General features: G+C 42.4%; 1 protein-coding gene across 5 annotated transcripts; it reads right to left on the bottom strand.

Annotated features, from left to right (window-relative positions):
* Positions 1 to 210: 210 nt before the first annotated feature.
* On the bottom strand, positions 211 to 22,597 carry sfpq (splicing factor proline/glutamine-rich). Of its 5 annotated transcripts, none has more exons than XR_015111371.1 (12): positions 21,622 to 22,597; positions 20,832 to 21,020; positions 20,455 to 20,756; positions 20,250 to 20,345; positions 19,231 to 19,427; positions 19,043 to 19,127; positions 18,782 to 18,893; positions 18,649 to 18,697; positions 18,277 to 18,365; positions 837 to 883; positions 570 to 647; positions 211 to 334 (listed from the first exon to the last, which is right to left on the bottom strand). XR_015111371.1 is itself a non-coding variant. In XM_086194271.1 (10 exons), the coding sequence occupies exons 1-10, from the start codon at positions 22,459 to 22,461 to the stop codon at positions 15,117 to 15,119; spliced, it is 2,070 nt and encodes a 689-aa protein (XP_086050397.1). In that variant the 5' UTR covers positions 22,462 to 22,597; the 3' UTR covers positions 14,748 to 15,116. The 5 variants fall into 5 exon arrangements, 2 of the variants coding, with proteins under 2 accessions (XP_086050397.1, XP_086050396.1); XR_015111370.1 differs by having other exon boundaries at positions 570 to 651; positions 18,277 to 18,383; positions 21,622 to 22,596; XR_015111369.1 differs by having other exon boundaries at positions 18,277 to 18,383; positions 21,622 to 22,596.
* Between the last annotated feature and the right edge of the window lie 84 nt (positions 22,598 to 22,681).

Below are 22,681 nucleotides of genomic sequence, written 5' to 3'. Positions count from 1 at the left end.
CAGGTGAGACACACTGAGGTGGTTTATCATGTGATTAGTCACAGGTGGAGAAGGTAGTCATCAACGCACGTGAGTGCTCATCAGTGTCTGCATGCTGCGTTGATTTTAGTTGATGCTGTGGTACAAACTTTTGACTGCACTTTCACTCAAATGTTCCTGCTGTAAACGAGACAATCATCCGAGCCGACGGAAAAAAAACAAACAACCAAAATCCGGTTTTAGTTTTTTTATTTTTCAATTTTCAAGCAATAAAAAGTGCGTCCATCTGTCCTCTCGACATGAGGCGGTTCGCCCTCTGCTGGCTGCTCCTGCACGTACACCACCACCTGCAGCTCTGCAACACAAAACAAAAACCAGAACTTGTTTGTTGTTCACGTGGAACGATAGGTCCTGGGATGTGCGTCAGAGTGGCTAGGAAAATAATCACTTGACAGTCGATTGTGGATTTCCTCAATGATGATATTTCATGCATAAAAAGGTGGAACATTAAGGAAAAAAACGAGCGGCTGTGATGTAGGTTTCCCTATAATTACGTCATCCATGTCTGGATGAAGCGCTGAAGAACTCACGTGTTGGTCATCCTGGCAACGTAGCGCTTGCTGGGTCCCCCTGCATCGCTGGCATTCTATCACACATCAGTCTCCATTCTACCTTCAACATGGGAGGAAACGAGGCAAAGACCCTCCGTCACTGGCAGCCAATCACAAGGTTGATAACCAATCAGATGACAGTGACTCATCCATGCAGGGCCCATTCTTATTTTCATCAAGGTGAATTCTGACTCAAGCGGACGCCTTGCGTGCAAAGTCATTTTCTGTGGCGCTGTTAAAGCTTACCGTCGTTCGCCGCTGGGGATTCAACCTCCTTCGACCGGTCGAGGTTCCTGTGGCGAGAAATAAACAATGAGGACCTCGTAGTGAACTGGTCAGCAAGCTCTTACCATCAAACTTAAGAGGAGGCATACTGGTATGAAGTCACCATCTTTAAAAACAAAAACAAAAATACAACCAGTCTAGCTACAGTATGCTGTAGGTGTGTGCTTCATGAGTGATTGGCTGCAGATTAAAAGAAAATGTTCACAACATGTAATCTGTGGAGGTGTTATGATAGGGACATGCATTACAAGAAAACTGTTAATGTGTGAGTGTGTGTGTGTGTGTGTGTGTGTGTGTGAGAGTGTGTGTGTGTGTGCGTGTAGAACGAGGAGGTTAAAAGAGTTCTAGAGAAGCACCTCAGCACAGAGAAACAGGTTCATTTGTTCTGAAACTGCAGGGGCACGAGACAAATTCATGACGTCATTCAGAACAATCCACTGGAACGTCATTCTGCTACAAAGCCACGTGAGCTGGATTTCATACTGACACGAGGGGTTCTGCTGCAAAACCCGGTACAGAGCTGGAGCTGCTCCTTGACAGGTGAGGAACCTTGTTCCGAGGTCGCCCCGGTTATAGCAGTGTCAGTCCTGCAGACCTTGGGCAGAGCCCTTTTAGACAAGGCCTTTAGAGGCCACGAGGGTATTTCTGGCATCACACTCTGAGACAGGACTTTGGAGAGAGTCTGGCCAATCAGGACTGAGAACTTACAATGGATCACAGTGCAGACAAGTACATTTCTCACCAGCCTCGAGGGCTTGATTCATCGCAGCGACTGAACAGCGTTGTTTCCTCTCCAAAGATCATCAGAACTTGCGAGAACCATTAACTCCAGGAGGCAGCACTACAGCTAAATGACAACTCTACATACCACACGAGGAAAATGCCAGAGTCACTGGGTTCTGCACCTTCAAAATAGTTGCTGGTTACTGGCATGACATTCAAGTGGAACAGGCAGAACAAAATAGAAGTAGGAAGAGATCCGGAGAAGAGAGGGGAAGGAAAGCAAGTGCCAAACTGTAGGTTAGAAAGGTTTAACCAGCGTCGAGCAGGACTACAAAACAAGTAAGACCTGTGACTGTTAACCTAAGTAACATGAAGCACGCAGCATGTCAACGTCCATCCATGTTTGCTTCATCTGGTATGAACCGCTCAGGTGTGTGTGTGTCCTGGACGTCTCTGTGTCACTTCACAGGCTCTGTCCTGAGAGTCAGCAGGTGACCCTTGAGAGGAAGTTACTTCGAGGCTGTTGTTGAAGCGTGTCTCAAACCTCTGTACCAGTGCCTGAATGGAGACTGTTGAGATTTGACACTCGCTCTGAGAAGCAGGTTGATCTGACAATGTGGTGCGTTTCTGCATATTCTCTCCTAGCGCTTTCCAAAAAAACGTATCTGACTGCCAGTATTTTGACTGATATTGGGATTGTGGTATGATTTGTGGTATTAGAGGGAAAACTCATGGAGGAAATGTTGAGCTGTACACGAGATCAGCGAGACTTTCTGGGTTTGCGCTGTGAGCTTACTGGCCGTTCGACTACACCACGCTGCATGGAGTCTTCACAAAGTCCCGATTTAGTGTCAAATCTCCCATTCACAGCCTGAGACAGAAAGGACAGCCATCTGGAAGTATGTGAGTGATGCTTCAAATGCATGAAAACCAGAAGGAAAACGGCCATCATCCCTTTACATGTCAGTATTTGCTTCAGTCAACAGAAAGTGGAACCCACCAGCATCTACACAAACACACAAAAGATTACACTGCATTAAGGTACACACACTCCACATGGTGCATGTGTGTCTGACTATTAACATGGAGATTTTAGTCTTTATGATCCCACCCAGAACCACCCACGATGGAAGGGAAATGCAGCACAAACAGTAAAAACGACAGAAAACCCAACCTCGTTGATTCGCGTTCATGAGTGTTTAGTGACGTCAAAAACAAAGGGAGTCAGGAGTCGCAGCGGTCGATGCTGCAGCTGGGATCTGACCGGGTCAGTACCCCGTTAGAACTCTGAAGGGACGGGTTTGTTGCAGCTATTACTGCTGACTGATCCGGATATCTTTACCTGTACCAAACTATGCGATGCACGTTGCACTCTTTTCCCACCGCGATTGGAAAGTTCTTCTGCTAACGATCAAGTTCACGTGTTGTCGACAACAGTCTAAGCTTTTCTGAGTTGAACTGTAGATGTGTAAGAAAAAAGGTGATGGAACCAGAATGAACAGGAAAGCTGATGTCTTCAATCGTGGCAATACGACCAGAAACACTACAACTCCTCAGATGAGGCGGGTTTCATCATCAGTTATTATTTTCAAAAATCTGGATGTTTTTTCCCCCCTAACATGTGCAAAATATTTGTACGGTATGAACTTGTTTTGATGTTGATTGTATCCCAATGTTGGTATACGAATCCAGTGTCACGTGTTCCAACTTGACATCATGAATCTTGGATTGTGTTGTGATGTAAATGTGGTTTAATAGATCCATAACAACAAGGCGAGGATACAGCATCCGAGAATTTGTGCCTGGCATATTTGTACAATCGTGTAATTGTCTCTACGTGATTTAACACATGAGGTGCCAACAAAAACAAAGAGCTTCCTTGTTGCTTTCATGCAGGATGTGAATGTGGTCGCCGAGCCCGAAGCGCGGGGCTTTGTGTCGGTTCCATACTTCCCTGGTCGTATCAGGACACAACCTGCCTGGTTCCATTGCAGAACATCCCCCCCCCCCCCCCAAATGGAGCTTGGAAAGAAATTCGCACAAGATGAGGGGCACAGAAATATCCCAAGGCCAACCCAACAACCATCGATACAAAGGTTCCTGAGGAGAGGGCTGCTTTAGAAAGATCAGAGGTTTAACCAAAATTCAACCACACCTGGAATCCAATATTACTTCACATCTGTGGTTAGGAATGTTGAAACTGTGACACAACCAGTCATTCATCATACCTGTGATGCATACATACATGGCAGTACTACAACCACACACACACTTCACGATCTATAACGCTTTGCCACATTCACACACACAAAAGGGTAGAGGAACCAAGATCTGCACTGTGATGCCATTCTTCCAAAGTGTGATGCCAGAAGCCCTGTAGATGTCACCTTCAGCGGTGACGTGACATGAGCCAGGACAGAGAGAGGAGTTCAGTAACGGGAGAACTGTTCATCTTGTAGTATAAACATGGATGGGACACTTACCTTACTCGTTCAGCTGATCTGTGTAAGCATACCTCTGGCTGCAGTGCAAACAAGTCCAGGCTTTACTGTCCACTGACTTCTGCAGAACTACTCATCCTCACTGTAACCCAATGCAGAGAAGGACTGGGGCAGCCTGTCTTTGACAAGCTGGCTGACAGCAGCTAACACATCTCAGTTTTCCAGAGACACTGACACACACATACACACAACCACTCGGGCACAACATGCCACTCTTGGTCCAACTGCAAGGTGCACAGGACTTCCTGCCTCACGAAGATTGGTGATCAGAGGAGGAGGTGTGTGTAGAAGTGAAGTTTCTCTTCAACACTTAACAAAAGTTACACATAGTGATGCGCAGAGTAAATGAAAGAGACTACGAGGCGGCGACCTTCAAACAAATCTTGGAATGAAACTTTTCTGAGTGTCAGAGCTTTCAAAAGGTAACATATCTACCAGTATCTGATCCTCACAGGACTCATTTAAGATGTGCTGAGGAACACTTTTGTGCTCGACTTCTCAATTCACTTAAAGAATGGTACGTTTTTCATCACATTTTTACCGACAAAAAAAGAAAGAAAGAAAGAAAAAAGCCAAATTGTTTGGCAGAGGAAACATCCAGGGTTTGATCCTACGTCATCAGGATAACTGAATCTTGTGGGCTAACTTTGATGTTCGACTACTGCAGAGCCCCTTCACTAACCTATCATGACTAGGAAACTAAATCTGTCTCGGTGTCAAGTTGCCCCTTTTGTTCCAACAAGATGGACTACATTAGGGGTTACAAATGGGGTCAGCCGTGTTCTGACCTTCTCCAAGACCATGACTGGCTGCCATGTTATTTTCCTTCTCACTTGTTTCCTCTAGAAAAATTTTTGAGGCTGATATTTTTTTCAGCGTAGGAATAAAGTGGCTGCCATTGAAACCTGAAGAAGTTCTGCGAGTAGTTTCAATAAATTTAGATCATCAGAGATTATCACTTTTGAGAAATTTGGAAACAGGTCCTTTTTTTAACCTGTAGACATCAACGATGACGAGGGAAACACAGAGTCTAATTAAGAAATTCTGAGAATGTCGATGTCCAAGATCGGATTTCCATTGCTATTCCAAAAATGTGCACTCGTACGTGAGAGACATACCTCAACTATACAACTGTAATCAGTGTTAAATACGCTTTGCACTGTCGAGTCGATGTAACTTCTGAAAGATGCTCTTATTTTCCAACTTTCCAAGCAGCAGTCCAAGCTACAGCTCAGCCACTTCAGTCAGCATCAGCAATAAATGTGTATTTTTTTCAAAAGAAGAATTTGGATGTTCAGCGGTAGATTCATTAGTGAAACCACTCTAACCCAGTGTACAGATGTTTAAAACCTCTAGTTACCACAGACTTTGAATTTCTTGATTTGGAAAGTTCTCTTCTTTAAAGATGGTCAAACCTGTTAAAGAAAACAAATTGCACACAACACCAACACACAGACATAACAACACAAGTTTTCAAATTTACACTCGAGTCCAGTTGAATTGAAATGTTCATCCGAGTCTCTGTTGTGATGTTCACATGCTCATCTGAGAAGCACGGGCAATGAAATATTTCATATACTGTAAATATCTAACAAAATCAACACTTACCAAATTCCAATTCTTTTTGGGTTTTTTTTTTTTAACATTGACCTGCTACATACTTGGGTACATTACATAGCTATAAAACTTTCTTTACTGCATATTCAGCTTAAATTCTTCACAATTCGGAGTTGTTGTTTTTTGCCCAATTATGTTACTAATTTGGCAAGCATTCACGTTTGACCTTTCACTATCCATTCACTAAAAGAAAAAAGTAAAAGAGGTTTAATCTAAATCTAAATCTCCAGAGGCGGTCAACCATGTCAGCCTCTTACTCGTCATCAAGACTAATCTAGCTAAACATTCCTTGTCCAACTTGGAAACGCCAGGAGAATTCGAGTCCTCCTCAAACACAGTGGCTGTAAACCAGTGCCAGCAGCAACTGAACACCGGGCGCCGCTGAAAGTGACTGACTAATGCAGACGTGGCACCGTGGACTACAGTTTCCTTTCTTGACACAGAGTCCAGTGCCCTAAAAAGCTTTGCAACATCATCATCATTGCTTTTCAGATTTATTGAGCTCATCATTTAAAGTTAGAGTCTATATTTAGCCAAAATTAAAAAAAAACATCTATCAACTGTTGAATATCCAATCAAGTTGAAATATCTTGGAATAAGCATTTACTTAAAACTATATTAGAATGTTGCCCAAAGCCCATTATGTGCAAATACTTCATGTTTACTATGGAAACCTTTTTTTTCCCTCTGAAAAATGAGTATAGTTGCTTAGTAGGCTTTTGCAAAATATCAGCCGTCTTTAACCTTAGCGTAGATGAATATTTGCATTTGGGTCACTTTCACCTCGCTGCATGGTTGTGGTGTGTGTGTGTGTGTGTGTGTGTGTGTGTGTGTGTGTGAGCGCGCATGCACGCAGAGTTGTAAGGTTTAGGGTTGTGGGGTTCAGGGTCTGCTCTCTCTTTTTGGGTTGAGGCGAAGCCACTAGTCAGGTAGAGGGTTGACTACTGTCGGGATTCAAATTGATTTAAGCTTCCCATTTAATTAACACTCTGTATGATTACATAATGCAGGCAAGTAGAGTTGTCGACTTGGCCTGAAGAAAAATATAACTTTGGGAAAGGGTACTTTTAAAAGCTGAACTGAAATACCTAGGTAACGCAGTTTGGAGTTGAAGTACTTCGGCATGTACACTGTCAGTCAGACCCTAATAGGCCCGGCATTCTACGCAGGTTACGTGGTTCCTGCTGTGGTGTTTTATACTGAGTCAAACACCAAACGATCACGGGGGTGTAGTTAAGGTGGATCAAAATATGATTAAAATAAATATCTGGATAAACTTAAGGAGTTGTCCATTACTCTTAGATGGTGTTTGAATTTAGGTCAGCCGTACCAAAGGCATTCTGCTTGACGTTCGTTATCTCGTTTGGTATGAAATGAAAACGGAAAACCTGAAGAAAGTAATAGCAACCGATGAAGCACCGGGGGCATACTGCCACCTTCAGGACGGAATTCTGTCAATAAATCAATCCATCCCTGTTTGTTTATACTGGGAAGGTGGTCGTCTAAATAAATAACCTTATCAAAATATCTAGAGCAGCGCTGGACACAAACTAACATGCAGATACAATTGAAACACTGAGTGAAGTTTAGAAAAACAAAGATGTGACAGTATCTTGCTCTTGTACTCTACTGCAGGAGTTAGCTTGTTCCTAACAAATCACTATTAGCTTACGCAAGATGTGGCTGTGTGGAACAACTGTGCACAAAGCAGGAGAAAATATGGTTTTACTTCTGCTTTACTTGATTTGTCATCAATTTGGGTTAAAAAACAAACTAACCTTGACTTCACCTGGGTCCCAGTTTCCTCCGTAGCCTGCCTGTTTTGCTCTTTGCCTGATTTGAGTGTGTGCTATCAATTGAGGCATCTGCGACGCTGTCTAGCGTTAGCATTAGCAAGTAGCTTGCTTTTATAGGAACACAGACCCTCATGCAAACTTTATCAATAACAGCCCATAAGCGGTAGAGACGCTTAGGAATAGTTTCTTTCCATTCATTTGAAGTGTTGGGTTGAAAAAAAGCTTAACAAGAACACCCATCATCATTTCCTAAAAGCCTCCATGTGGTTGCAAAACTAGCAGCTTGCAGCCGCTCTCTAATCATGGTTTGGTTTCCACCAGAGGTGCAAAGCATCACACATGACACAGCAGTGGCTCAGCGTTCCATCAAGAATATGCGGTGAGAAAATGGCAGATAACTACCTTGACTCTTGTTGCTGATCTTTGGAAGACTGAGACAGACAATTAGAAACTGTCATAACTATCTTGCTCCTTGGTGATCCTTGGCTGCTCTTGATTGGACAGTACTGCCAATGTACTGTACTGCAGTACAAGAATTTGGAGCTCCTGGTCGATCAATTGACAGGAAGTCGTCATTGTAGAAATTATTTAGTAGGTCTAAAAAATGTTTTACTGAAACTGTTGAAACACTGCCAGTCATCAAATATAAAAATAATTTACAACTACTTCACTGTAATGAATTCTTTTCATTTCATAATAACATAGTACTTTTATCCTCAGCTCAAATGCATATTGCTTTCGGGGGAAAAGGGGGACCTTTTGGAACGGTTGCTGTTCCAGAACTACTTTTCCCCCAAAAGGGCTCCTGACTACGACAAGGTCGAATACTATTTTGCCTGAAGCAACAACGGGACCAACACAGATCTCGCAAGTGATATCGGATTGACAGAAATCTCGATGTGTCAGAGGGTTTGACATGTTCAGTGCTTTTCTTTGCTCACCTTTCAAAGAAATACTCTCCAGTTCTGACATATCTGATATCCTAGGCTTGGGCGGTATCTTTTTTTTATTCCGTCATTCCCTTCTAACATTTTACCAAGGTATGTGGAATATGACACATGTTCCCCATAGCTAATAACACCACTCACCATCTTTCTCCGCTGAGCTGCCTACCTGACCGCCTGCCTCCCTGTCACCCCAGTAGATCACACAGCATGTGCCTGCCCTCCACTGGTGGCTGCTGCACCTTACATACATCAGTTTAAGAGAAAAGGAGCATCTGTGGTATTGACAGTATTGAAAATGCTCCCATCTGGACTTTTTAATACCCTGATATACCATAATAGCAACATACCACCCAAGCCTATCTGATGCTAAATCAGCATCTATGCTAGCATCTTCGGGAGCTGCCACTGTCGTTTCTAACAAGCAGTCTTGCCGTCTTCAAGCCTAAACTACACACGTCTTCCTCAGAGGGTGCTGACTGACACAAATGCATCGCGTGACAAGATTGTTTCTCCCATGATGTTGTGATCTCACAAAACCAGCCGCCTCGCAAGGTTAATCTGTTGTAGCTGCGCAAGCATTGTTGAGTCCACGCTATACAGCCACAAATCTCTCCTTAGTCCTTAATCTTTATAGCTGGTCAAACCTGTCAAAGAAAAAATGTACAGAACACAAACAACATTTCAATTTAACACTCCGTGATGTCCCTGAAAATGAGCACAAACAACCAAGTAGATGAAATTCTCTACTTAGCAAAAATGTCAAAAGCCACACAAGGATGGAAAGATAGTTTTTAAATTAAAATGATTTAATTCTCTTAAAATTTAAGTTGTACAAGTAAGTAAGCTTACTACACACTAGGGGTGTAACGGTACACAAAAATCCTGGTTGAGAACCTACGTTTTTTTTAAATCCACAGTTCAGTACATTTGTGGTACAATGTGGCAAAAAACCCAACATAAAATAGCTTCTTCTGTCTCTAATGCTGCATCAAAATGAAAAGCATCAGTATAAATGCTCTCAAAGAAAATTAAATGTGACATGCATGACAGAAGAGGATCACTTTCTACTGGACATTTGCTGTTGCTCTGGCTTGTTGTGAACTGCTCATGAAAGACGTTGAATGCCACAGAAAACAATGATTTGCACTTGTCCACCCCCCCTTTTTTTACCAGTAACGTCCATATTTGCATGATGCCATCTTAAATGAGGGACGTGTCTGCAGCACAGACACAAGCAAACCCTACATTTGATCCATTTATCAAGTCCATCATAACTGAGGAACCGTAACGCTCCTGAACAGAATTGCTGGAAATCGCTAGGGCAGATATGGAATTTAAAATTAGTTCCACACAAGAAGGGACGTGTGCAGAACCCAAAGGCCCATACAGGGAATTCTCAGTTCACACTGTGTGCCGTTACACCGCTAATGCATAAAAAAAGCAGAACAAATCATATTTAAATGTTTCTCTATGTCTTATTAGCCAAATGTTTTCATTCTTAACATGTTATTCAAATGCTATTAGAAAAATGAAACTTTAGAGCTTAGATAATTAAGAGCACATCAGATGTCACTCCAAAGGTGGAACTCCTCAGGGTTCATCTCAGTGTGAAAGAACATGTCTTAGATTCAAGCGTTAAAACAGCACTCAGGAGGTGCACTAAGGTGAGGCGCTTATAGGAACAGGAATTAGTGAAATGTAATTTCAACAAAAATGTCCTCAGAATGCCCAAGACAGTCAAGCAAATCCCTTGGGAAATTTAACACTGAGTACTTTGATGGCTCCACTCCATCTAAGAATGGAGTCAGCAAAATTTCTGTTTCCATCAGATAATTGCAGTGATGTGCAACAGATGCAGGATGCTGTCACTCAAATCAAAGAAAATGTGCAAAATTTCAAGAGCCATAATAAGATTACTTACACTGATGGTTTCAGCCAGTCTCCACCAACCACATCAATGAAACTGCTTGCAGAGGCAAGTCAGTGCATGAGAGGAAGGAGTCCCTCTGTTTCCAAAGTGTTTCATAATATCTGATCCAACTGTCAAAGGATAGTCCATCAAATAATAGAGGCACAACTGGGGATTCAATTGTGCGTCCAAGTGTGACACGTCCATTTGGTGGGAGGAAAAAGCATCCTTGGGAGAGGACGGCCATGATAGTTGCATGATAAGGTTGTTACATGTTGCGTTTTCCTTTGACAACATTCTGGCCTCTTGCTCCTGATCATACTGCCATGCGGAATTATTGCACTAACAGAACATGTCCTGTGAAATGCAGAAAGGTGCTGGTGAGGGGGCTGAATGTATTCCATTAATGATGTGCAGTGTGAGACAGGTGCGTTGCATGAGAGATTAACCACAATTGAAATATGCAAGCCAGATGAAGAGGGGAAAAAATGATTTATGTGGTTGCCATCAGTAGCTGAGAACCACAAAAACTAGTATCGTCAACAAGCTCGCCTTTGTCAAGAACAAACGTAGAGGGATCAGAAGACATCTTGACATGTGGCAGCTATGTGCTTCAAGGCGGATGACAATGTTTCTGTCCAACACAACCAGTTGCGACTTTGTAGTTAAAATTACAGTAGTTTTATAGTATCCATAAAAAAAATTCTATATTCATTGGCAATCTCTCAAGATGGAATTGAGAGTTAAAAGGGAAAAAAATGTGGGGGGGGGGGGCCTTCAGTATAGGCAAACTGCAGCTTCCAAAGCTCCATGGAGTTTTCATTGGTTCCACATCAGCCACTGCAAACTGTAACTGGACTGGAACTTCCTGTTGAGTGACGTTCTCGTCTTCTTGCAATGCCTGCACAACGAATGCAAAGCCACTTGTGCCTATGCATGGCAATGGTCACTGATTTAGTTTAAGCAGGTGTTACGTAGCACGTACTGCTGAAAGTCTACAGCCAACAGACCACTGAGAAATCTGTCTGAGGAGAGATCCACTTCATGCTCATTTGTTCCTGTAGTTTAGGTGACGATTGATAAGTACATATAGATAAAAAGAAAAGGTGAAACTTATCACGGTTTAACAACTGACCATTATCACCCCCACCCAAAAGGCGGTTTTATTTAGTTTACACTCTTGAACCGAACTTTATGCAAGTGTTCATTCTATGCACCAACTTTTCCAACCTTTGTTATCCATCGTCGTCAGTCGGTGTCAGTGGCCACATTTAAAGGCTTGTAATTAATGCAAAATAACATGTTTCTCACCCATTCGTGGTAATTCAGTGAATTTTGCTACAACAGTCTAATTCACTTGTGACCAGAGAACTTAAGGGCACTCACAACATAAAGAATGAATTGTCCCTGTTTTAATGAGGTGTCTCTGCAGTAAATATTTATTTTTCCAAATATGTGTAAAAGGAGAGAAATACATCCGAAGCAGAGTCTGTTTCTGCTTTGTTCTTGGGTTTTGATTTGTTTTCACAATATGCCCGGTTTCGCTTCTGTAAAAAAAGTCAAACATTTTGCGACTCATCCTGCATTCACTCTCTAATTCTATGTTCTAATAATTTGATGTTCCAAGTGATGCACAGCTCAGCCCCGTCCCCGTCCCACAGATTTACACTGTGAAAGAGGAAGCTGGTGACATCAGCTGATGAATGATGTTGAGTGTCAGCCGTGAGAAATGCATCTTTTCACAATTAGAAGTTGATCTAGTTGGTCTGACACTTGTTAAGTCTGAACAGGATTCACAATTATACATCATCTATCCACATTTGTTAGCATAGAGCTAACCACAGGTTGGCAGTTCAGCTGGCGTCATCTCTGGTACACCTCTGCCGTCTATTGCAGAGGGGTTTTGCACATTCAGCAACTTGGGCGAATATAAACACCAGTCGATATCTGAGACAAGTTCAGCTCTCCACATTTCTCAGAGAAACACACCTATATCCTCCTTTTATGTCTCATTCATTAAGAGAACTGCCATCCAAGTTGGTCCATGAACTAAAATCAGGGGCGTGTTCCTTTTCAATGACATCTCATGATCCAGCTCCAAAAAAGGCAGAAACATCTCCATGAACAGCTGTTTCCATCCATCTACTGTGGTAGGGATCACTCAAGGGTGAATATGCTATTTGGTGAGAAGGAATACGGACTGCACTTTTATGGAGCTCAACTTTGTTTAGATATTGTCAATTCTGCTCATTTCAACGTCCAGCGAGGTTGAGCACAGTGAGCGGAGTTAAGTCCTGTGAACACAATCATAGCCTCCTGGAAACAAGTTAGGTGGGTGGACCAAGTTAACAAGTCATGCACTCTGATTGGAATGTCAACTACATAGACACACGTGTGTCCAGCTTAGATAACCACGATCACAAACTATATTAGAGGCTATTTCAAAGGTTCTATGTGTTGTATTTCTGCTTTCCTGCTGCATTTGTTTTTAAGTGTTAATGGATTCTACTGAGGGAAACATGGTTTAACAGCTCAATGCAAAAAAAATTAATGAAATCTCAAACTCGCGCATGACAAGTTTACATTCCGGTTAGCATTCTGTACATTGCAATCATGCGTGACATCAGGAAGAAAAGAAAATCATACAGGTGTCACTTCATATTCTGACAAAGCCATTGTATATTCTTGGTGGTTTATGACCAGTTTTGCAAGGCTCTTTACATCCCCACAAGTGCTTCTGTGTGCCCAAGTTCAAAAATTTAGGACCACTTTTTTAGGATAAGGAGGAGTACCAAACTAGATTACCCATTTCTCATATTCTCTCAGGTTGCATGAAGCCCCTTAAGGGCAATCCACACAACGTAACCCATACCAGTCTGTGCTACACCCAGGTACCTATGCTTTCTCGGCCCTGGCACGGCTGGAAGTTGTGATGCTCGGCACAGTGCAGTTGCACATACACCTAAGTGTGAATACAGTTATCACTTGTACTCCCAAAACTATGAAATATAAATCCTGACTCCTGGGATTCCTGTCCAAATATAAGACTTATTCAGCTCAGTGATGAGGGTGTGCTCATGCCAGGAGCTGAGCACAAGCCTGCAGGGACGTGGGGCGATCACGCTTCAGCACAGTGCAAAGCAACCAGGCCAAGTGGACGACCACCATTGGGTTGCTGCACTTCCATCTACTATGGTTACACTTCACATCTATTTTTCCCCCAATCTGCAAGCATTATTGTTTGTTAATTCAGATGTCCAACAGTAACAACAGAATATAAAAAGGAAAATCAAGCTGAACTGCACAGTACATGAGAATGTTATGGGGTTTCCCTCTCCCCCAGACATGCTGTCCTGGCATCTGAATGATGTATCAACAGTGAAATTTATCGCTATGGTTCCTCTTGTGAAACATCATTCCACTGTTGATAAATTGTCTCCTCAGACCACCTTCCTTGCCAGTTCGTTGCAAGGACAAGACGAACATTTTAGAGGGACAAAAAGCCCCTTGTCCCACCCTGATATAAGGGAAGGGTCACCACCCTCCATGCCACTGTCTCACGTTCCATCCTACTTGTAGCATCCAACGACAATTTTAAGGCAACCTTAGACTACATGGTTTATGCAACCAGGCACTTTTGTGATTATTTGAACTGTAATACAATTTATTGTCAGTTCCTTGTATCGTCTTCAATTTGTTTTACAATTAATTTACAATGATGCATATGCCAGAGAGCTTTCACGTTAATTTTGCTTGTGAAAATCTGTTAAGCAGCTCTTCAGTGAAATGCAGATTCAATTTACTGTTTTTCTTTTTTTTTTTCCCCTAAAGGCATGGTGGTTTTATCCACTGTCAAACGATTTAAAACCTGAAACGTGGCTCAACTGGGCAACTTCACTGTTCCACTTTAAGTGAGAAACTCGAAGTATTCAACAGTAGCATGATGTCCAACTCACATTTAAACTGAGCTGTGTTCAGATGATATGGCTTTCTCAAGCTGGATTTGCACCAATGCTTTCTGATGTTTTATCTTAATTCCAAGGCCAATGTTAGTTTTGATATAAGTTACGTGCTCCAGTGCACCGTAATGTTTTGTACTGTTCGGACACCCACACTTTTACTTTCGCATGAGTGGAAAAATTGTTTTATGCCAAAAGGGAAATGGAGTTTAGAAGATTGCCGAGTATTGGCATCAAGTAAAGGTTTAAGTGGAACAACTTCTTGTCCTTTTAGATTCCTTTATAAGCATCACAAATCAATCAGGTCAGTATTTTGAGAGTAATAACACATAGACCCTTTAAGCCATAATGTGGAAAAATCTATTTACTTTTTCATTGGAGTTTTTGAACAAGTCAAGTTTTGAGAATAAATGTTAAAAGTTTGTCCTGATGGAACCAATTTCTCTTTATTATAATACATGCTTTGACTCCAAATGTATGGCACAAAACACAGCCATAGAAAGTTGAGAAAAAAGTTACAATTATCACTTTACGACGACTCACAGAGCATAATACATCTAGAAAAGAAAATTATACAAGGGTCAAAGGGAGCTAACGATCACACGAGAGCAACCTCTCTTTCCACACTACTGACAATACAAAATAAAAATGAGTATATTGACTTTGTCATAAAAGGAATAAATGTCAGAATAAAACGTTGCAACAGAACTTAAATACAAGAAATGTAATCAACATTTGTTTTTGAGAATCTATACAAATGGTGCTGCAAGGAGCATTAAAGGAGAGTGATTAAAAACGTGGTTTCTTAGCAGGTCCATCAAACTCCTCGCGGACCCTGCCGTAACCGCCGTTACCAGGACCCATTCCCCTCGGCCCACCCTGAGCAAAACGCTCATTGCGCTGTGGGGGTCATTTGCCAGGAAGGCAGATAGGAGGGTGGGGAGTTAGAAATTGATGAAGTCAGTGCAAAGGCACACAGTTCATGTCCATATGGAGGTGAATAAAGTGGTATGGCAAAGGAGTTTCAAATTAGGAGCAGATTTACAACAAAACCAGCAGGAGACACATCCGAAGAACATCGTTCCAATATGAAGATCCACAGGTGCCACAGGTAACATACGGAGAAGGAAGAGAGGGTAATGCTTTCATTAGTCAGTGCCTACCTAATATCGTCTCCCCAGTGCATGCCAAGTCAAGACTAGGCTATAGTCTTTAGGAGTCATCAGGTCTCGCATTTTGCAGATGCTAACCAAATTTATTTTGCCATTATCATTGACTGTGGCAGCATATCAACAATTCAGACATAACAGCGGTTTGGTCATTTAGGATTTGTGTCTTCATAGAAATTTGGGTGAGTTAAGAGTTTAAAAAACAATGGTATGCAAACTGGGTTTAAAGGTTCCCTGAATAGAAATGATGTGAATCAGTGAATAAACTTTCACAGTACTGCATGGAAAAGATGGACACTGTCTTCAATTGTGTCCAGTACCTGAAGTATGGGAAATGTACCATAAGTACATGTGTACAATGAGAGCATTTGTGCAGGGGGGGGGGGGGGGGGGGATAAATAAATATCACACTAAGAGCTAAGTCAGCCATTTTTGGTAAATTAAATTCATGTGAGGAAGTGTGACTGCCTTAAAGCCAAAAATCAGCAATTTGATTTCAACATAGGGCAATAATTTAAATAATAAAGGTTGAGAACACTCAGTGTTTCCAACAGAAATAAGATCGTATTTGTGGCAGGTTTCAAAAGTCCATTTAAAATGTGGAACAGGAACCCTCCATTGCAGAAAGGTTCACTGCATGTAGATACAGATCTGTGGGCTTTTGTTACATTTATTTGCCCAATTTTTTTTTTTTTTAAATCAAAACATTGACATGTTTAGAGACCAATACCAAAAGCATAGTATTTCGTAGTATTTAAAGCCTGGTCTTTTATCAGCGTGTTCTGTAAAAAGAGCAGAAAACTAGCAATTGAGCAAGTCACTGCCCAGCCCTCCAAAATAAATTGAATTTTTGATAGTGACAAATAAAAAAATAAATAAATATAAGGCTTCCAAAGATGCTATTATAGCAGGCCACCACAAAATTATCTCTGTACAGGAAACACTGAATGTATACACTCACTTGCCAATTCTTTTGTGGTGCCTTAGGACTGAAGGGAAATATTTTTCTAATACATGTACGCCTCTGTCAGTCTGTCAGATTTATAGCTGTGTGCTGGGTATAAGGTGAAGGCTTTAGCCTCAGAGTGACCTGCACTGAAGATGCGCACGGGTACTTCTGTGGTCTTCTGTCTGAGTTGTGCTGCCATTACTTTGCCAAATCGCTGGTTGGCAGTGTGGCTTTCATGCTCATGTGTTGACCTTTGTTGTCCAATTTCAACGACAGCAAAATGAAGTAAATGGTTTTGGGAGTTTCAGCTAACATTATAGAACAGTTTCATTTCCTGAAATACATTCTTTTGTGCCGTTTTGAAACAGCATCAAAGATTAAAGCCTAAAAATGTGACTTCTGTCCAACAAATTCAATGAAAACTGAACATTATACTCATGGGGGGAGGCTATACTGCATGACTGTGGCATACTACATTAGTTTTGTAATAAATTGACAAGCAAGTGTATAATGTAATGTAGTAAAGAAGATTGTACAACAGAACTTTGTCATGAACGGGATGTATATAATGTCAACCAGCTCAGACAACTTAACTATCAACCCTGAGACTGAGTTTCACTTCAGGATGTGAATTTGAAACCACCAAGTGTACTGAGGTACACACTTGAACAATTCTGTTGACTTCCTGCATTGCCAACATCAAATATAACACTATTCCCCAGCAGGCTTTCGTCTAAATGGTATGTTCAGATTTCTATAGCAGTCTCCTAAAAATCACTTTTCAGGACAAATGCTTTAAATATAAAACAAGACTGATGAATCAGGTCAACTGATGAGTCAATGTTATCGTCTGATTTATAATTATGTATCTTAGGAACATAACTTAATAAATTAGTGCATCTGGAGCAAAATGCTAATCTCAAAACAAAACAAAACAAAAAATGTTGTCATTCTTACAACTTTCCAAGCCAACACAACTTAAGTCCTCAGGCTGTACATGAAAATACAAAAAGGTCATAAACCAGCATTCACCAAGTCTCCTGGCTGTGCCTGCCCCCATCGATTAATCTTGCAAGGACCAATCAATTTCTGTTGTTTGGATGATGAATTACGCTTTTATGTCCATCAACCTGCACTAAACACATTATAAATGCACACACACAAAAACATTTGCGATGGTAAAACAATTAGTCCAGAAGATGGACTCAGTCCCTACTTCATGTCTTTGGTTGTGCCACAAAAGGAACTTTACACGAGATTTCACGCTGCCACCGAAAACATCCACTTAGCCTGTTCATACACAAGTTAAGTTCTTCCAATGACAGATAATGCTTGAAACTGTGAAAACTGCATGGAAAAGTGATTAAAAAAAACACAAAAAACAAAAAAAAAACACAAGCATAGTGTCAAAAGTTAAAAGGAAACACTGATATTCTGCCTCCGGCCAAGAAAAAGTGCCTGTCCAGCTCACATGACAGGGCTTGCAATAGCAGTCCAGTACACAAAAGGTACGATACAAATGAGTAAAGTGGTGAACAATTTCTTAAGGTTTAGTGCAGGTTGAGGATTTGTTAACTGGAAAAATAAACTCTGGTGAATCTAATAGAGGGGGCGTGGCTTGAAAGAAAACCCTTTCAGGCAGGCACCGTATCTGGCACACAAGCAGCAAGCCATCCGAAGACAGCTGCAAACGCAACCCATTCATAATTTCCCATCCTGCTTAGCCAGCTGGCTTCAAAGTTAGCATCAGCTGGGAGCCTTTCCAAGAAAAAGGGAAAGCCAGACACAAGCTACATCAACTACTGATCATCCCGAAAGTGGGATACATTACCATTTCGTTGCTCATCAAGCCTCCTGGGGATGATCCCATTCCCTGCTGTCCCTCGAAACCCAGTCCACCCATAGCAAACTTCTGGTTAGCTGCACCGAAGGACATTTCTGTCAGAAACAAGATGCCTGTCACAACATGCACAAACTCGAAATATATTGGCCAAAACTAATACATGTTGATGCTGATATGGAATAATTGTGCAGTACCTATTAAATTTACACTGTAATTTTTACATGAGAAAAACACAGCCCTGTAACAGACAGAAACCCACTTTTCCTATCCATCAACCGTTTGATGGTATAATTGAGAAGCTGACACACAAAATCCTTTATCGAGAATCCCAATTAAAGTGAGAAATAAACGTGAACTTACCACCCATGCCCAAGGCTCCACCAGAACCCATTCTCATTTCCCTGTCCCTCTGCAACACAAAACAGCAATTAGACCAAAATAAACTAACCGACTAATGATGCCATTTTTGTCTTCGTCACCATGAACAACTCACATCCATGAAGTTGCCCATTCTGAAGTTCTCTTCACGCTGGCGTCGCATCTGTTCTTCCATCTCCCTCTTGCGAAGCATTTCCTCCTCTCGTCTGCGACGCTCTTCCTCTTGTCTGTTCACAGCGGGAGAAAGAAATCACTCAAATGAAGCAGCCATCTTTCATGACAATGACAGATGACCTGTGTTCATCACATGCTAATGAACAATATCTGTGTCCCTTAAGATTTGGGGTATTTTTGGAGTACTAATGAACATAAATACCTCAGCTGCATCTCCTTCCTCTTTTGCATCTCCTGACTATGCAGCTCCTCCATGCGCCGCAGTTCTTCCTGACGCCTCAGCAGATCTGCAAGTAAACAACGCCAGTGGTAGCACTCAAGTTCAACTGTCCCTGGAGATTTACAACCCAAAATATGACTCGGGAGCAGCTGGTCTGCCACCCTACATACCTTGGCGGAGCAGGTTAGCCTGGTGCTCATGATAAGCGTCCTCCATCTCACTTTCTAGCTTCTCACGAGCCTCGCGCATGTTCTTCTCCACCTGCTGCCTCTGTTGCTTTTCCATCTCGTCAAGCGACTTCCAGCGCTTGGAGTACTCATACTCAAAAGTACCTGGCCGAGCAAATCGAGGAGGTTCCTCTCGTTCTCTGTTAGGATACACAAAGTACACGGCCTGTTACACTCAAATTCATCACTTAAGCGCCATCAATTAAACCAGGAGGTGGTGGATTTGCAATTTCAGGAATAAATATTTGTGGGAGAAGCAATAATCAGTCAAGGAAAAATCATTAATAACCTTGAAAATTGTATGTATTTGTTGGTTCCAAAATCCTAAATGGAAGACAATTCTTTTCATTTATGAAAGAAAATTTTAGAGTCTTTGGGGACTGGATTAACACACAAAAACCACAACCACAAGATAAATTTCTACAATTACAACATGCACGTGGTGGCCCCTGGACAACTGGCTTCTCTAGGAAAAGCATTTATCAGATCAGGAGCAAAACGGGGGTTTAATAAGGCCTGCAGTATTCATACTCCTCATCGCACAAAAGATTTACATCTGCAACTCCTCAACAATGCCTGAACCTTCACCCCATAGCCAACATTCACACGTCACACCATCTGCAGCTTGCAAAACAGTGACTTGAAAGGACAAGAGTCAGTGTAACTGACCACGACAGCTGTTAGCTTACGTCACATCAAAAGGTGCCACGTCAACTTTAACAGCCACGTGAGTCATGTTCAATATTTGTTACTTAGCAAGTTCATTCTTTGTGCAAATTTGGAAACATCCAAACAAAACGTAACCCAACCAAAGTCACTTCCTTATAATTTACTACTATTAATTTTTAATTAAGTTCTGTCAAATAATAATAATAATAATAATAATAATAATAATAAAATTGACACTCCTAACATACAAGAACACACGCAAACGTTCTTGTGGAAAAGGTTGACATGCTTACGCCTGATATCTGGGGTTCTTCTGTGCCAGTTTCTCTGGAAGACCATCTTCATCATCAAACTGCTCAAGAGGCTCCACAATCACAGGTCGAGGTGACCTAAAACAAATGAATACATCCAACTTACCATCTTCAAGTGCTGTGAAGGGGCTTTAGTATTGAAACTGAACTTTCAATCTTGTGATTTTTAGACTTTAAAGTCCCTTACGTGGTGAGCAGGAGGATGCCCTCATTGCACCGCTCCAGGGCCTTTCTAGCTGCAGGTTTGGACGCAAACTCAACAATGCCCTTGCCTGTAGAGCGCCCGCGGTCATCCACAATAACAATGGCTCTTTCAACCATTCCAAACTGTGAGAAGGCTTCTTCCAGCAGTTCGTTGGAAACAAATGGAGATAGATTCTTCACAGACAGAGCTGCAGAATGCGTGGCGAATCGAACACGAAGGGGTCTGCCTTTCATCGGTGTGTCATCCAACTCCGCTTTTGCAATTTCTGCAAGTGCACGGGACTCCTGCAAGATTGTGAAATAAATTTCAACTTTATCCGGACTATGACATCTGTATAGTCACAGCTGGATGATTCTTACCAATCTGATGAATCCAAAGCCTTTGCTTTTGTTGATGAAAACCTCACTTGGCTCTCCATACTTTGCAAAAATCAACCTGAACTCCTCCTCTGTAATGTCGTTGGGAAGGTTGCCGATGAACAGACGACATCTCTGTGTGTAAGTCTTCTCACCGGGCTTAAGCAGCATCGACAGGGTTGCCCTGAATTCCTGTGGAATAAACCCAGATGTAAGCCCGAACTCTAAACTTCTTCATGTGACTAGTATTAAATAAGGACCTCCGACAAAACGATTGGGATTCCAGAAGACTCGTTAAAAATCAATTTAATTAGACATTAAATCCCACTTCCTTACATAACTTTAATCTGTAACGCATTCATTAATGGTGTGTCTGCGGTGAGAAACCACCCATCCCCCCATTCACTACGACATTAAAAAAAATTTACGTGATCTACTTTTTTCATTCATTTCCTCGATCGTAGTAAGAAAATCATGTTCAATCGGACTAAACGTATGTTCAGCAAATTTTACATCCAAATATATGAACATTAACCCCTTTTACAACAACAAAAATATGGTAGTGACTTTTACACAAGATGGCGGACATCAAAAGCGACCAACTGCGGGTGTGTACGATTTTTTCACCGCCAGCGCCGGCACTTCATGATTCAGCCGGCGGCAGCCAGTCACTGTAGGAGAATCAACCAAGCACCGCCCTCCTTGTCAAAATCAAGCGCTCCTCTGACCGTGCTGTATGAGCTAACCCATGCTATCAAAGCTAATTCACAAGCCAACACATAAAGGCAGTTACCTTAGACTGGCTGTTGTCGGACTCGACAGAACGCTGCGGTTCCTCTTGTTCCGGTCTGGCCTTGTTCATGGGTGACCCCGTCTTGGGGCCCGGCTTCTGGCCCTGGGGACCTCCTCTCTGGCCTTGTTGGAGTCCTGTCCGTTGGCCTTGATGGAAACCACCTCTGTGGCCTTGTTGGAAACCTCCTCTCTGGGAGTGCTGCTGGCCTGGTCTCTGTCCCTGTTGCGGACCGGTCTTCTGACCCTGTTGTGGGCCAGTCTTCTGACCTTGCTGTGGACCTGTCTTCTGACCCTGTTGTGGTCCCGTATTCTGGTTTTGTGGTGCGCCTGTCTTCGGGCCTTGCTGGGGCCCAGGCTTCGGGCTCATCTGCGGAGGTTGCTTCTGCTGTCCGTTAGCATTGGCTGCCGGTGACTTGAGCGGCTCGCCCTGGTTCTTGTTAACCTGGTTAGGCTGAGGCGACGTGATATTTGGTTTCGGCGGTGGTGACTGGATCTTCGGCTGTGCTGCAGGGGTTGTTTGCTTCTCTTGCTCCTGCTGTGGTGGAGGAGTCTGCTCCATAGGCCCTTTCATGGTTAGAGCCGGGCCAGGACTTGGTGGAGGGATAATAGGTAACCCCTGGTTGTTCTGTCCTTTTTGGGGAGTCGTCTGTGGTCCCTGATTGGGTTGTCTATTAAAGTTATTTCCTCCCCTACGATTTTGGTTCTGGTTTTGGAAAGGGTGACTCCTGAAATGAGGGTTACCCATTAGCCCACCCCGCATTGGGCCGCCGGGTCCACCACCTCTGCGTGGTTGGAAATTATTCATCCCCATCCCTCCGCGATTATGATTAAACCGAGACATTGATTCTTATAACAATAACTATCGAGAATGTTTGACAAAAAATAGCACAAAGCGTAAAAGTTAAGCTGCGCAACAGCGGCCGCAAGTCGGACGTCTCAAAATGGCGATTAACGGATGAGCTACAAGCTTCTTTCTTCCTCCGGTACAATGAGAACCGCCCCGTTCCGCTGATTGGTCCGCAGCGAATACGAGGGCGGGGCCAGAGTTTTATGAAGAATGT

Source organism: Aulostomus chinensis, chromosome 22 (genome assembly GCF_037954235.1).
Source record: "Aulostomus chinensis isolate RoL2024-O1b breed Wild chromosome 22, RoL_Achi_v1.0, whole genome shotgun sequence".
NCBI classification, from domain to species: Eukaryota; Metazoa; Chordata; class Actinopteri; order Syngnathiformes; family Aulostomidae; genus Aulostomus; species Aulostomus chinensis.
Note: the sequence above shows the minus strand (reverse complement) of the source record. Positions and strands in the feature narration are given on the sequence as shown.

Coding starts and splice junctions, on each gene's coding strand:
- sfpq (XM_086194270.1), bottom strand. CDS start 22,461: ATGTCTCGGTTTAATCATAATCGCGGAGGGATGGGGATGAATAATTTC. Junction 19,128..19,230: donor GGCTAACCTGCTCCGCCAAG/GTATGTAGGGTG, acceptor GTTTACTTGCAG/ATCTGCTGAGGCGTCAGGAA. Junction 18,894..19,042: donor AGGAAGGAGATGCAGCTGAG/GTATTTATGTTC, acceptor CGCTGTGAACAG/ACAAGAGGAAGAGCGTCGCA.